At 36.9% G+C, this 13732-nt stretch overlaps 1 protein-coding gene across 1 annotated transcript in view; it reads right to left on the bottom strand.

Moving 5' to 3' along the window:
* UBA2 (ubiquitin like modifier activating enzyme 2) overlaps positions 1-13732 on the bottom strand; it is a 65226-nt gene that overhangs the window by 34142 nt on the left and 17352 nt on the right. The window contains exons 7-9 of the mRNA XM_007957950.2: positions 7464-7531; positions 6262-6383; positions 766-865 (exon numbers count right to left, since the gene is read on the bottom strand). Coding sequence (XP_007956141.1) covers positions 766-865; positions 6262-6383; positions 7464-7531 — 290 coding nt within the window. The remainder of the gene's footprint in view (positions 1-765; positions 866-6261; positions 6384-7463; positions 7532-13732) is intronic.

Here is a 13732-nt window from a genome sequence, read left to right as displayed (position 1 = left end):
GGGAAGAGGTAACTATGGGGAGGAAGTGGGAGGGGAGCTGTTGCATTGCGGTAAACTGTGGTCAATGTCATGAGACGAAGTATATATGAACCGCTGTATGAAAGTGAATTTGCTCTGTAAACCTTTACCCAAATACAATCAATCAATCAATAAACTGTTCCAAACTGTATTTCAAGTTTCCTGAGGACCTTTTGGATTCCAGAACCGAAGCAGTGCTGTGCATGAATTAAATGCTACATAGTTCAGATAAAGGAGACACACAAATATACTGAGAGGGAATGGGATAAGGAAGTAGTCACTATTAATATGGTATTTGGGATATTTCCTCTCATTTAAAACTATAAATGTGTTTCTAAATTAATCTTAAGGAGATAACCATACAAGGGTACAGAGAAGTATGCATATACACATTCACAATGAGTGCACTTATTTCAGTAAAAATTTGAAACAACTGTTAATCAGTAAGGTACCAGTTAACTAATACTAAAAAAACAAGCTAATAGTACATAAAAAATATGGTTCCATTTATGTAAAATGCATCCAGGACTGCTTATATTTGTGCAGAGTTGACTACCAGAAGATTCCCCAAAATGTGCCTATTTCTCTAGGTGATAGACTTAAAGTGATTTTTCTTGTTATTATTTTTCTGAATTGGTTTTATTTCTTACCATGAACATATACAAGAAAACAGGGCTATTTAAAGACGTTAGGTGAGGGAATTTCCAGTTTAAGTATCTCAAAGACTATAGTGTACAATTTCCTTACCTTGACTTTGTACTTCAGCCCAGTCCAATGGAACTGGAGGTTTCCTTTTCCGCCATAGTTTGTCCATAGTCAACAGATACCTGATGTCATCTTTAAAAAGCTTCAAAATCAATCAATCAGTAAATAAAAGAATAAACTGCATGAAATATTTAGTGTACAGCACCTATGCTGATAAAATAAAACAAGGTTCCTATGCTGCTTTATCATAAATATACTGTGAAATCTGTGTAATTTAAAGATACATGCTATATATAATAATAGATTTTCAAAAGAAAAACGTGAAATATTTAAAACTTTTTAAAAGGAACTTTTACACAGACCCTACATTTAAAGCAGTTAAAAGCAGAGGTGCTTAGGGAAAGCTAGGTAAGGAAACTGACTGAAGTGACTGCCTTTACCCTCCTCAAAGTCCTAAAGCTCCAAGGGTAAATATATACCACAAGTGTATAAATCAGGGCCAAATAAAAACATAAACACTAATTCCACAACAAATGAATATAGCACAGATTAAGGTATGACGTCAATCAACGAACTGCACATGCAGAAACTGTGGAATTGGTGTATGTTCTGCTATGTATATTTAAAAAAAAAAAAAAAAAAAAAAAATCAAATATAATCACTGAACTTACACATACCAGTTATCAAAATCTCCAGAGTTCATGGGTTCATGCCAATAAAGCATACACATGCTACATGTGTTCAATGACAGGATTTCATAACTATCTGCAAAATCTTTGAAATGTGCCCCCCCACCTCAAGAAAGGCACACACACACACACACAAACACACACACAAAATAACCACAACAAACCACAGACTGAGAAACTATCACAAATAAGAAGTGAAAACATGATGGGATTTCAGGTGATTTTAATATTTTTACTCTTCCTTAATTGTATTTTCTATTATTGGCTAATCTAATGTACCTATTGCATACACAAGGTAAGAATCTAGACTTGGGTAAATAAAAAAAATGGAACTATTTCTATTGAAATATATGCAATTAAACTATTATTTATTAAACATCCTTTACCCTTCAGAAAACAAGCCAAATTTATAAACAAAAACAATTCAGTGTAAAAAGCACGTAATTCCCTGAATGCTATGAGAATTCAATGAACAACAAAATTCCATCTGTATGAGGAATAAAAATGGAGGATGCAACATAAGAAATGGGCAAACATCATTATGATGTGGGGAGTAAGGTAACAAATAGAGCTGAAGACATTTTACAGAGGGCCTTGATCACTGGGCAGAAAGCCAACTATCAATGCTACATGATACATGCCACCCAGAATTTCAAAAAAAAAAAAAGAAATACTTAAAAACTTTTCAAAAGGAAATTTTACAAAGACTCCTACATCTAAAACAGTTAAACCTCAGGGTTTTATCCTAAACCATCTTCTCACTCTATACTCCCTATACTTCCTCCCTAAATCTCACTCATTACTATTAATGATGGCAACTGATTTGATTTGGTTAATAAACCTATGAACTGCAATTACATCTCTAGAGACTTACAGAGCCACTTATCACCTTCTCTCTAATGTTCCCCAAGAATCTCAATTATGTCCAAAACTAAATGTATCAACTTCTCCTACCCCGATCCCTTACACAGGCATTTGCTTCCTACCTCACCTATTCCAGATGTCCGGCAAGAAAATAGGTATCATTCTTGATTCCTCACCTTAAGCATACAAAGTCCTGTTGAATCTACTGTCCCTTAATGCTCCACTAGCAATAGGTTTTAGTTCAGATTATTCTGGCAGTACACAACCCCAGGGAGCAAAGTTCCATACTGTCTATGCTATGGATGCCACTCCCTAGAGTGGTGTACCGTGCACAACCTCTACAGACTACCTTTCAGTGGATTTCCATTGTCCTGATATCCCATGAACTATAAAATCCTGTCTTATCTGGCCTTAGCTTCTCTCTCCAGTCATCTCTTTCTGTTCTCCTCTTTTTGGGAAATTATTCTAGTTCTGCATTGTGAGACACTCCTACTCCTATTCCCATACTTAGTGTTTTAAGAATTGGGTTTAAAGGCCACCTCCTCTAAAAAGTCTCTTTTGAACCTTTAAATTAGGTTAGGTCTACTTACTAAAAGAGTTCCACTGCATCAAAACTTAAGTTACATACTTTGAACCTAAATTATTTGTTCAATGTTGACTTCTCCACTAGATTACCCATTCAGTCTATAGATTGGGGACCCTGCCTTCTGTCTTGTTCACCACTGTGCTCCCAGTACTTAAAGCAGTACCTGGCACACAACGCAAACAAAAACGCAACCTCTGCTGTGGAGTTGGATCCGACTCATAGCGACCCCTCCTTGGGTTTCTGAGACCATAGCACTATGGCAGTAGATCGCCCAACCTTCCTTCTGAGGAGTGGCTGGTGGGTTTGAACCGCCAGTCTTCCGGTTATCAGTCAAATGCCTTAGGCACTAGGCCACCAGAGCTCCTCCTGGCATATAGCAGTGCTAAAAATGACCTATTAAGCAACAGAATAGAGTTGTGCTTCAGATTATTCTAACCTTCAAATGCTGCTCAGGTTGGAACGGAAACAGGTACTGAGAAGACCAGTTTGGAAAATACCACATGGTCCGTAACAGAATTTAGTGCATTTTCAAGTGTAATCAGAATAGAAAATATTTTCCAAGAGAAGACTGTAATAAGAAAATAAAATAAAATAGGTTTAAAAGAGTCATCCTGTCCCATATGTTACCACTGAGAAAAGAAAGAAGTGTAAGCTGAAAGGGGCAGTAGGCCATTTGTTTAGAAGAGTGTATATCTAGAAGCAGACAGAAGGAGCCAAGAATGTAGAGCTCTAAGATACAGGCCAGAAAGAAAATACAGTTGGGAAAGTAAGGTACAAGAGGGCATAAAACACAAACACACACACAAACATATCATGTTAAAGAGTTGGCCTTCATTAAAAGAGATTTCTCCCCTACAAAAGAAATGAAAACAGAGGAAAGATTTTGCAGTTAAGAGAAAACATTGTTGGCAGGTTAAATTCAATAGGGTGAAACTTCTTACTGTATCTTTAAGGTCATTTGCTTAGCATTAGAGTGGGAGAACAGATTAGGCAATTTAAGGAGAAGTGATACAAGTTTCAAGTACCCTACTGTGATACCACTCATCTGTCAATTTGTCATAATGTGGATTGTGTGTTGCCAGCAGTTCAAACTCACCAGCTGCTATGTGGAAGGAAGAGTGGGCAACTTTCGTAAAGAATTACAGCTTCAGAAACCCAATGGGGGTTGGATTTGACTCTGGCATTGAGTTTGGTTTTTTGGTTTATGAAGCTGGAAGGTTATGTCACCAGTATTTCAGACACCATCAGGTTCAGTCATGGTAGACAGATTTCAGTGAAGCTTCTAGAATTAAGACAGACTGGGCAGAAGGGTGAGATGATCCACTTCTAAAAAAACTGGCCACTGAAAACTTCATGAATGACAGTGTTAACACTATCTGATATAGTACCAGAGGATGAGCCCCTCTGGTCTGAAGGCACCCAAAACACAATTGGGAAAGAGCTGGCTCCTCAAAGTAGTGTCAACCATAATGACATGAAGCTTTTAGGACCTCCATTTGCTGATGGGGCATCACTTAATAAGAAGAAACAACTGCAAACATCCATTAATAATTGGAACGTGGAATGTATGATGTATGAATCCAGGAAAACTGGAAGTTGTCAAGTTACAGAAGGACAAATATTGTATTAGTTCACTATTGTAGTAAGTAAAAAAAAAAAAGGTTAATATTTGGAAGGAAACTTTCTTTGCTGGTTACCAGGGATGGGAGAGGAGAGGAGGGAACACTGCTAGACAGGTAGAGACAAGTACTGATTTGGGTGAAGGGAAAGGCAATATACCAAAAACAAGTGTGCAACGCGCTAACACTAAGGAAAACGAAAACACAGAGAGGTGCACAAGAGCGATAGACAACAAAGATAAACACCTTCACATATGCAACACTGCATTATCAGTGATAATTAACATTAATCTATGGGGAAATAGATGGGCAGACAAAAGGATACTGAATGGTTTAAAATCAGGAAGGGCGTGCGTCAGGGCTGTATCTTTTCACTGTACTTATTCAATCTGTATGCTGAGCAAATAATCCAAGAAACAGGACTGTATGAAGAAGAACGCAGCATCAGGATTAGAGGAACCCTCATTAACAACCTGTAATATGCAAATGACAAAACCTTGCTTGCTAAAAGTGAAGAAGACTTGAAGGACTTCCTGATGAAGAGCAAAGACTAGAATCTTCAACATGGATTAATACCTCAGCATAAAGAAAACAAAATTCCTGAGAAGTGGACCAATAAGCAACATCACAATAAATGGAGAAAAGATTGAACTTGTCAGGGATTACATTTTACTTGGATCCACAATCAACACCCACGGAAACAGCAATCAAGAAATCAGATGTTGTATTGCATTGGGCAAATCTGCTGCAAAATACCTCTTTAAAGTATTAAGGAACAAAAATGTTACTCTGAACACTAACGTGCACCTGATACAAGCCATGGTCGATCCAATAGCCTAGTATGCATGTGAAAGCTTGACGATGAGTAAGGAAGACCATAGAAAGAGCTGATGTGTTTGAATTTGTGGTGTTGGCAACAATACTGAAAATACCATGGACTGCCAGAAGAACAAACATTATCTGTCCTGGAACAAAGGAGTGGAATGCTTCTTGGAAGCGAGAATGGCCAGACTTCGTCTCACCTACTCTGGTCATGTCAGAAGGAACCAGTACCTCGAAAAGGATATCATGCTTGATAAAGTAGAAGGTCATCGAAAAATGGGAAGACCCTCAATGAGATGGAATGACACAGTGGCTGTAATGATAGGCTCAAGAATAACAAGGATTGTGAGGATGCTGCAGGACGGGGCAGTGTTTTCTTCTCTTGTACATAGAGCTAGTATGAGACGGTGATGACTTGACTGCACCTAACACTGTGATGAACTTATGAAAGTCAAGGTAGAACAAATAAAAAGACATATACATACCTGAGAATCTAGATGAGCAGTAATTAGGTGGAACCAATTAAGGCAATTTATAGCTAATTCTAAAAATATTCAGCAGGCAAGTAATAGATACTGATAAAGAGGGATTCCATTAAGAGGACAATAACAAGCTTAGGGAAGCAAGATTTAGAATAAGTCAATGAAACTGCCAACAGAAAAGATCAGAAGAAGAAAGGGGTATGTAAAGACAAGCAGAAATCAGTTATGAGGAAAACTAAGTTCAGTGTAAGTGAAGGAGGAAAGGACAACCAAAAAGAGAGGTTATCTAAACAAGTCTCTATTATTTTAGTTTAGTATAGGTGCTAAAATTTCAAAATCAATAAATGTATTATGACAATATTAGGCATATACATAGAGTATACATACATAGAATAAGTAAACTCAATTTTATGTAGTATTTAAAAATAAACAGAATCATGTAATACCATCTACATTATAAAGAAAATAAAGCTAACCTTGGTAAAAAGTTTAATTGGGTCATATCCAGTTGATTTAGCCCATTCTTTAGTGGAAATACGTTTAATGTCACCATCTTCATTAGATGCTCTGGCTCTGGCTTCAGCTTCCATTGGCTCCCCTACAAAACAAACATCATTTTACTTTTAACCGCATTAAATGAAAAACTGAGCTCCCACTCAAATTTTTTTTTGGAAACTAGGGTATGGGGGTGGGGTTACTCATGGAAGTCACCTGCATGAGACACATTCTAAGCTCCAGGAGAAAGGAAAATAACACGCTCATCAGAATTCTTTTTTCCACTTCACTTTCTGAAGGTCACATACATGTTCAAAGCACTGACTGGTACTGAATTCTGGAACCACCCCCAGACTAGAACAATGAACTTATGGAAATGAGTATTTCTGTATCTTGGTTTCTTTCATTTATCCCCTTTGCAATTTTCCCTTCATTCCCTGGTAACCAACAAAGTAAGTTTCCTTCCATATGTAAACTTTCCTTGACTTTTGACAATACTGGACTAATATTTATCCTTCTCTGATTGATTTATCTTACTCAACACAATGTCCTCCAAGTTCATCCATGTTATGAGGTGTTTCGTGTTCTACATTATTCTTTAGTGTTGCACAGTATTTCACTGTGTGTATCTACTACCATAGTTTAGCTATCCATTCTTCCATTTATGAGCACTTAGACTGTTTCCACCTCTTTGCTACTGTGAATAGTGCTGTGATGAACATGGGTGTGCATATTTATACGTCTTGGCTCTCATTCCTTTAACATACATTCACCCTGATATCTTCACCAGTAATATGGCCCATTTTTAAAAATACTGTCTTAAAAATAAAATGACACATTAAGCTTGTAACATTATCTAGCTCATAAAACAGATTAACAGCAAGCTGATTATGACTCATGGTGACCTCATGTATCACAGAGTGAACTGTGCTCCACGGAATTTTTAATGGCTAGTTTTTTGGAAGCAGATTGCCAGGTCTTTCTTCCAAGATGCTGCTGGGTGGACTCAAACCTCCAACCTTTTGGTTAGCAATTGAGCTCATTAATTAACTGGACCACCCTGGGACTCTGATCTAGCATGTAGTGGCAACTCTTTTTCTCTCTTAAGCTATCAAAGTTAAACTAGTAAAGAAAGACAGCAGTCACTAATAACAAAATAACACATCCCAAATATTTTACTCACAGGTGGCTTCAGGGTCAGCTCTGTCAGGAGACACTTCTTGATCAGCATCTTCTTCCCCAAACAACTGGCTATAATTTAATAGGAGTAAGTATTATGTAAAACAAAATGTTCTTAACAAGTGTGGTTATTTTTCCTACTTTCCTCACTAACACCTAATTTAAAATAATATACCAACGGTTTAGCAGGAATGAAGACAAAAAATGATAAATCACACTTTGTAAACTCAAAAGAATTATAGCAATATTTCGGGTAGCTTGCATCCTAATTTCAATTATAATATAAGCAAAGCTAAATTTTAGCAGACCTACGCCACTCATCGGGAGCTCTGGTGGTGTAGTGCCTAAGGCATCTGACTGCTAACCAGAAGGCTGATGGTTCAAACCCACCAGCTACTCCCTCAGAAGGAAGACTGGGCAATCTACTTCTGCAGTGATATTGCCTCAGAAACCCAAGGAGGGGTTCACTATGAGTTGGATCTCACTTAATGGCAATGAGTTTGGTTTTCTGGTTTTGTATGCCACTCATCATCTAGGTTCTACAAACTCTAATGTTAACATCTTTTATCAATAAATAGGTGAAATGCCTTTATATTACAACCTAAACAACATTCAAACTCTATAATAACATTTATAAAATACAACTGCACTTGGCTACCCAACAAACATTATTATCAAGTGCCAACTATGCCCCAGGCACTGCTGTAGGTTCAGAAAACTCAGCAGTGAACGAGGCTTTTTCTGTGTGTGTACTATGTATTTTACTACTGAACAGTCTTAAGAAACAATAAAAACGTATTAATCTGCTTCCAAAAAGCTACCCATTATCCTCTTTTGGTAATCTAGGTATCTAGAAAGTAGCTAAGAAGGTGATAAGAGAATCCTTTGGACAGTTAAACAAACAAAAAATCCCGTAATTTCAGAAGTTCCTAAGCTTGTAAGAAAGTACCCAGTTGTTTCCCAAAGTGGTTGTACCAATTTATATTCACACAGCATTTAAAAGTTCCTATTAATTCTTTTCTTCTCTAGACTTAATATTTTGCCAAACTAGTGAGTATAAAATGTATGTGCCGTCGAGTCGGACCCGACTCATAGTGACCCCTCCTTGGGTTTCCGAGGCAGTATCACTATGCAAATAGATTGCCCAACCTTCCGAGGAGTGGCTGGTGGATTTGAAGCGCCAGCCTACTGGTTAGCAGTCAAGTACCTTAGGCACTATGCTGCCAGAGCTCCCTGAGTATAAAATAGTATCTCATTATGGTTTGATTTTCCAATTTGAAAGTAAGTCCTAAGGTTAAACTTATGTTCCTTTGCTTACTGTCTATCTGGGCTTCCCTTTAAGTGACATGTCTGTTCATATTATTTTTATAAGGTTAACTTTTTCTCCTTGATTACTGGAATATATTCTGGATCACACTCTTCAGTTGACTATACATTGCAAATATTTTCTCCCATAAAGTGGATTACTTATCATGTAATATCTTTAGATGAAGATAGACATTATTAATGAATTTTAATCTATCAATCCTATCTTTATGGTTGGCATCTTTTCTTAAGAAATCACTCCCTACCCTTGATGTTCTGCCACGTTATAGTTTCTAGGCTTCGTCTTTCACATCTAAATATGTAATCCATGAGAACTTAATTTCTTATTTCTTTGAAGTAAGGAATAATTTCTGTCCATATGAATAACCAATAGTCCTCCTTTCACTTAATCTTCTCTGTGATCTAAAATGCAATCTAATTATTTATCAATTTTCCTTATACACAAGGCTTTGCTTCTGATCTGAGATGTACTTTCTCTCTCAATGGTCTATTTTTCTAGCTGTACACCAACACTCTAAGTTATTTTTAGTGTATATTAAATCTTGACAGCTCTTTGTTCAAGTCATCCCACGTTGTATTTCTCCAACAGTGCTCTGGCTCCTCTTAGGCCTTATTCTTGCATGTAAATTTTAGAATGAAGTGGTCAATTTCCAATAAAGTCCCCTGATGTATTTTAATCAGAAGTGTATTGAATCTATAAGCCAATTTAGAGAAAAATGACATACTGACAATAAAGGACTTCCCATCCATGAACCTTCCTTTTATTTGTTATTTCTTTTTATGTTCTTAACGTTTTATTAAGGGGCTCTGGTAGCATAATGCCTAAGGCACTTGACTGCTAACCAGAAGGCCGGCAGTTCAAACCCATCAGCCACTCCTCGGAAGGAAGGTTGGGCAATCTACTACCGTAGTGATACCCCTTTGGAAACCCAAGGAGGGGTCGCTATGAATTGGGTCTGACTCAATAGCACATAACAACAACAACAACAATAGTTTTATTAATTTTCTATATTGGGTCTTACTTAAGATTTGTTCTGAGATACTACATGATTTTTGAAGCTTTTATATTAAGCCTGCCTCTTATATCCTTTTATAGTTATTTATTTTTAAATATAGTTATCTATTTTAAAATTACTTTTTAACTGCCTGATGGTATGTACAGAAATGATAGTGGTTTATTTTTTAATAATGCTCTGTTAGTGGGCTAGTGCCCATGGGGTAGTTCAGTTAATGTACTCAGTTGCTAATTGAAAGGATGGAGGGTAAACCACTCAGAGGCATCTTGGAAAAGATCTGATGATCTTCCAAAAACCTAGTCACTGAAAACCCTGTGAAGCACAGTTCTGACACATATGTGGTTGCCACGAATCAGGGTGAATTCAACAGCAATTGGTCTGGTGAGTAGTGGGCCATATTGCAAAGCTGTCATTATTTCTAATAATTTATCTGTAGATTCTGTGGCTTTTTTTAGGTAGGTAATGATAATGTAAGGAAACAATAAAAGCTTTGTTTCTTCCTTTCCCAATTCTTATGTCTGTTATTTTCTTCTCTTACAGTGCTGGCTAGGAACTTGATTATAAAACCAAACTAAAGTAACAATAATGGGTATCCTTGTCTTATCCTAATTTCAAAGGGGATGGTTTAAATTTTTATCATTGAAAATAATGCTTGTGTTAAGTAAATGAATGGCAGATAGTGAAAGCCAGATTTCTCACTGCTGGAATAAGAATGGATTCATTCTATAATAAAAGGAACCAGAGTTCTTTGGACAAACAGCCAATTCAAGGACTGGGAAGAAAATATAAAAGATGAGTCTGTAGCATCTTGCAGTACCAGAATGGAAGGAAGTGCTCAAATAAACAAAAACACAACACACTGATGGGGATATGTCAAAGGGGCAGAGGAACCAACTCAAAGAACAAATTCCCAGTGGTAAAAGCTGAAACTATTTCAGTATCAAAATAAAGTACTGAATTATAACCCAAAATATAAAATAAATATCCATGAGTCCATACTGAGATAAATAAATGGCTGAATAAATTTAATGAATGGGGGAAAAGACACAAAGCTCCCACGCAGATTTCCAAATAATTCATATAGATATTCCCCACTCCTTAGGTGTGGGATGTACATGGTGATTTCCTCCCCACATACACAATATGGAAAGGGGGAAGAAAAGATAAACTTTAAGATAGGAAAACTTAACAAACACTATCGATATCAGCCAGAAAATCAAGGCCCACGAGAACAGTCAAAAATCACATTAATAGCATGTACCTTGAAATGATGTGATAAAATGCCATTTCTGTGGTTTTCTTCCCAAAAACCTATAACCCTAGTTTTTTCTCACAAAAAAAATCAGATAAATTCCAATAATGTACCATCCTATAAAATACCTGACCAGCACTCTTCAAAAGTGCCAACATGATAAAAAACAAGGAAAGTTAAAAACTGTTATAGCCAAAAGGAGTCTAAAGAATCATGCTGATGAAATGTAATGTGCTCTGATGGGATCCTAGAACAGAAAATGAACATAAGGTAAAAATTAAGGGGATCAGAATAAAGTATGGATTTAGTTCATACATTGAAGATCTTCTCTTTTCCTCCCACTTTACTAAAAATTTTTGCCAAGAAAGGGTATTTGCTCAATTTTACCAATTTTTTTTCTGTATCTTTACAGATTAATCATAATTAATCAGTTTCTCTAATTTCTTTAAGAAGTGAATGACATTTACAGATTTTCTATTGTTAAACCATCCTTACATTGCTGGAATAAATACAACGTGGTCATGGTACATTTTTTGTTTAAATGATTCGAAATTTATATGCTACTATTTTGTACAATACTTTTCCATTCATATTTATAAAGACTGACTTATAATTTTCCTTTCCATGCCCCAATGCCCTTTGGTATCAGACATGCTAGCTTCATAATACAAACTAAGGAGTATTTGCTCTTTTATTATGTCTCTAGGAGTTTACAGATTAGAATGATCTAGTCCTTGCAAGTTAAGTAGAAATCACCTACAAAGCCACATAGGCTTGGTGCACTGTATTTACAAGAATTATAATTACTGATTAAATTTCTCTAAGTAATGGTATTGTTCAGCCTTTCCATTTCGTCTTTCGTCACTTCTGTAAGTTGTTTCTTGTTTTCAAATTGAATTTATCCAGTTGATTAAACTCTTATATGTATTAGCATGGACATCTCATGATACCTCCCCCATTATTTAAATTAGATGCACTATTTAAGTATGGGAGCTCTGGTGGCATAGTGCCTAAGGCATTTGACTGCTAACCAGAAGGCTGGCAGTTTAAACCCACCATCCACTCCTCAGAAGGAAGACTGGGCAACCTACTTCCACAGTGATACTGCCTCAGAAACCCAAGGAGGGGTCGCTATGAGTCGGATCCCATTTAGGTTTGATCTAGGTATATCTTCTTTTTAAAAAATACTCTTGTCATGTGTTTTGGTGGAAGTTCACACAGCAAGTTAGGTCCTCATTTGACAATTTCCACATCAACTGGTCAATGTCATTAGTTACATTTTTCATAATGTGTCTGTATTTTCATAATGTGTCTGTATTTTATTTTCTGGTTGTTCAATTTTCAATACTCTAGTTTCCCAGGCCCCTCATCTTTTCACCTTTGCTTTTGTTCTCATATAGATGGTTTTCTAGTAGAGCATCATATTTATGGGTAACAGCCTTTATTTTGTGTGCTACTCTGCTACTTCATGAAAAGATGTTATCAGGGGATAAGTTTAGTTCAAAGTTTAAAGTGTCTCAGGAAGTCCTCTGGTCTCAACTGGTCCAGTTTTTTATTTTTTTAAGAATTTGAGTTTTATTCTACATTTTTCTCCCATTCTATCTAGAACCACCTATTGTGACTCTAGTCAGAGGTGGTATAAGGGTGCCATCTAGTTTTAGTCTTAGGGTGGATGAGGCTGTGGCTTGTGCAGGATATCAGCCTTGTAGACTACTTTCTTCTCTGAGATTTTGGTTACGTTACTCCTGCTCATAATGAGTACAGACCAACAGCCTTATCTTAGATGGCCACTCACAAGCTTTTAAGACCCCAGACACTTTTCTTGTCACTAGAATCCAAAACATGACCTTTGTGAACTATATGCCAACTGACTGAGTTGTCCCATGAGTCTATAGTCTTAAGCTTTCAAACCCACAAAAACAAAATTCAGACAGCGTTTGGTTATGTCTGGTGAGTATCTGTATTAGTTGCATCTTCAATGAAGACATTTCCTTGCACACACACATATGTATCCACCTGTACCTATCCAGAAGGAAGGTCTGGTGGTGGAATGGTAAAACATTCAGCTGCTAACCAAAAGGTCAGAGGTTTGAACCCTACGAGCCACTCTGTGGGAAAAACATGAAACAGTCTGCTTCCATAAACATTTACAGTCTTGGAAATGCTATGAGGCGGTTCTACTCTGTCCTATAGGGTCACTAAGAATCAGAATCCACTCAGTAGTACCTACCCCTATACCTACATGCCAATACGCATCCATTTGTGACTATACACTCGTTTTTTGGTCTTTGTTAGTGTTATTGCCATATTATATCAAATTCTTTAGTACAGGTATCCTCTTAATTTGAGTGTTTCTCAGAGACATCATTAATTTTGGTCATACTATGCTCACTACATCCACATTCAATGCGACTTTCCCTTCCCCATCACCGAAATTATCTATGATCTAAAGTGTGCGTCCCCATATCCTCATCTCTCTCCCTACTAGCCACCAATGAATACTGCTGTCCTTATAGATTTGTCCTCTTATGAAAGTGGGACCATAAAATATTTGTCCCTATGTGCTTGACTCTGGTAGCATAGCGGCTAAGTCACTTGCCTGCTAACCAGAAGGCTGACGGTTCAAACCCACCAGCCACTCCTCGGAAGGAAGGTTGGGCAATCCTACTTCCGTAGTGA

Source organism: Orycteropus afer, unplaced genomic scaffold (assembly GCF_000298275.1).
Source record: "Orycteropus afer afer isolate SDZICR_OR568_19922 unplaced genomic scaffold, OryAfe1.0 scaffold00827, whole genome shotgun sequence".
NCBI lineage: Eukaryota > Metazoa > Chordata > Mammalia > Tubulidentata > Orycteropodidae > Orycteropus > Orycteropus afer.
Note: the sequence above shows the minus strand (reverse complement) of the source record. Positions and strands in the feature narration are given on the sequence as shown.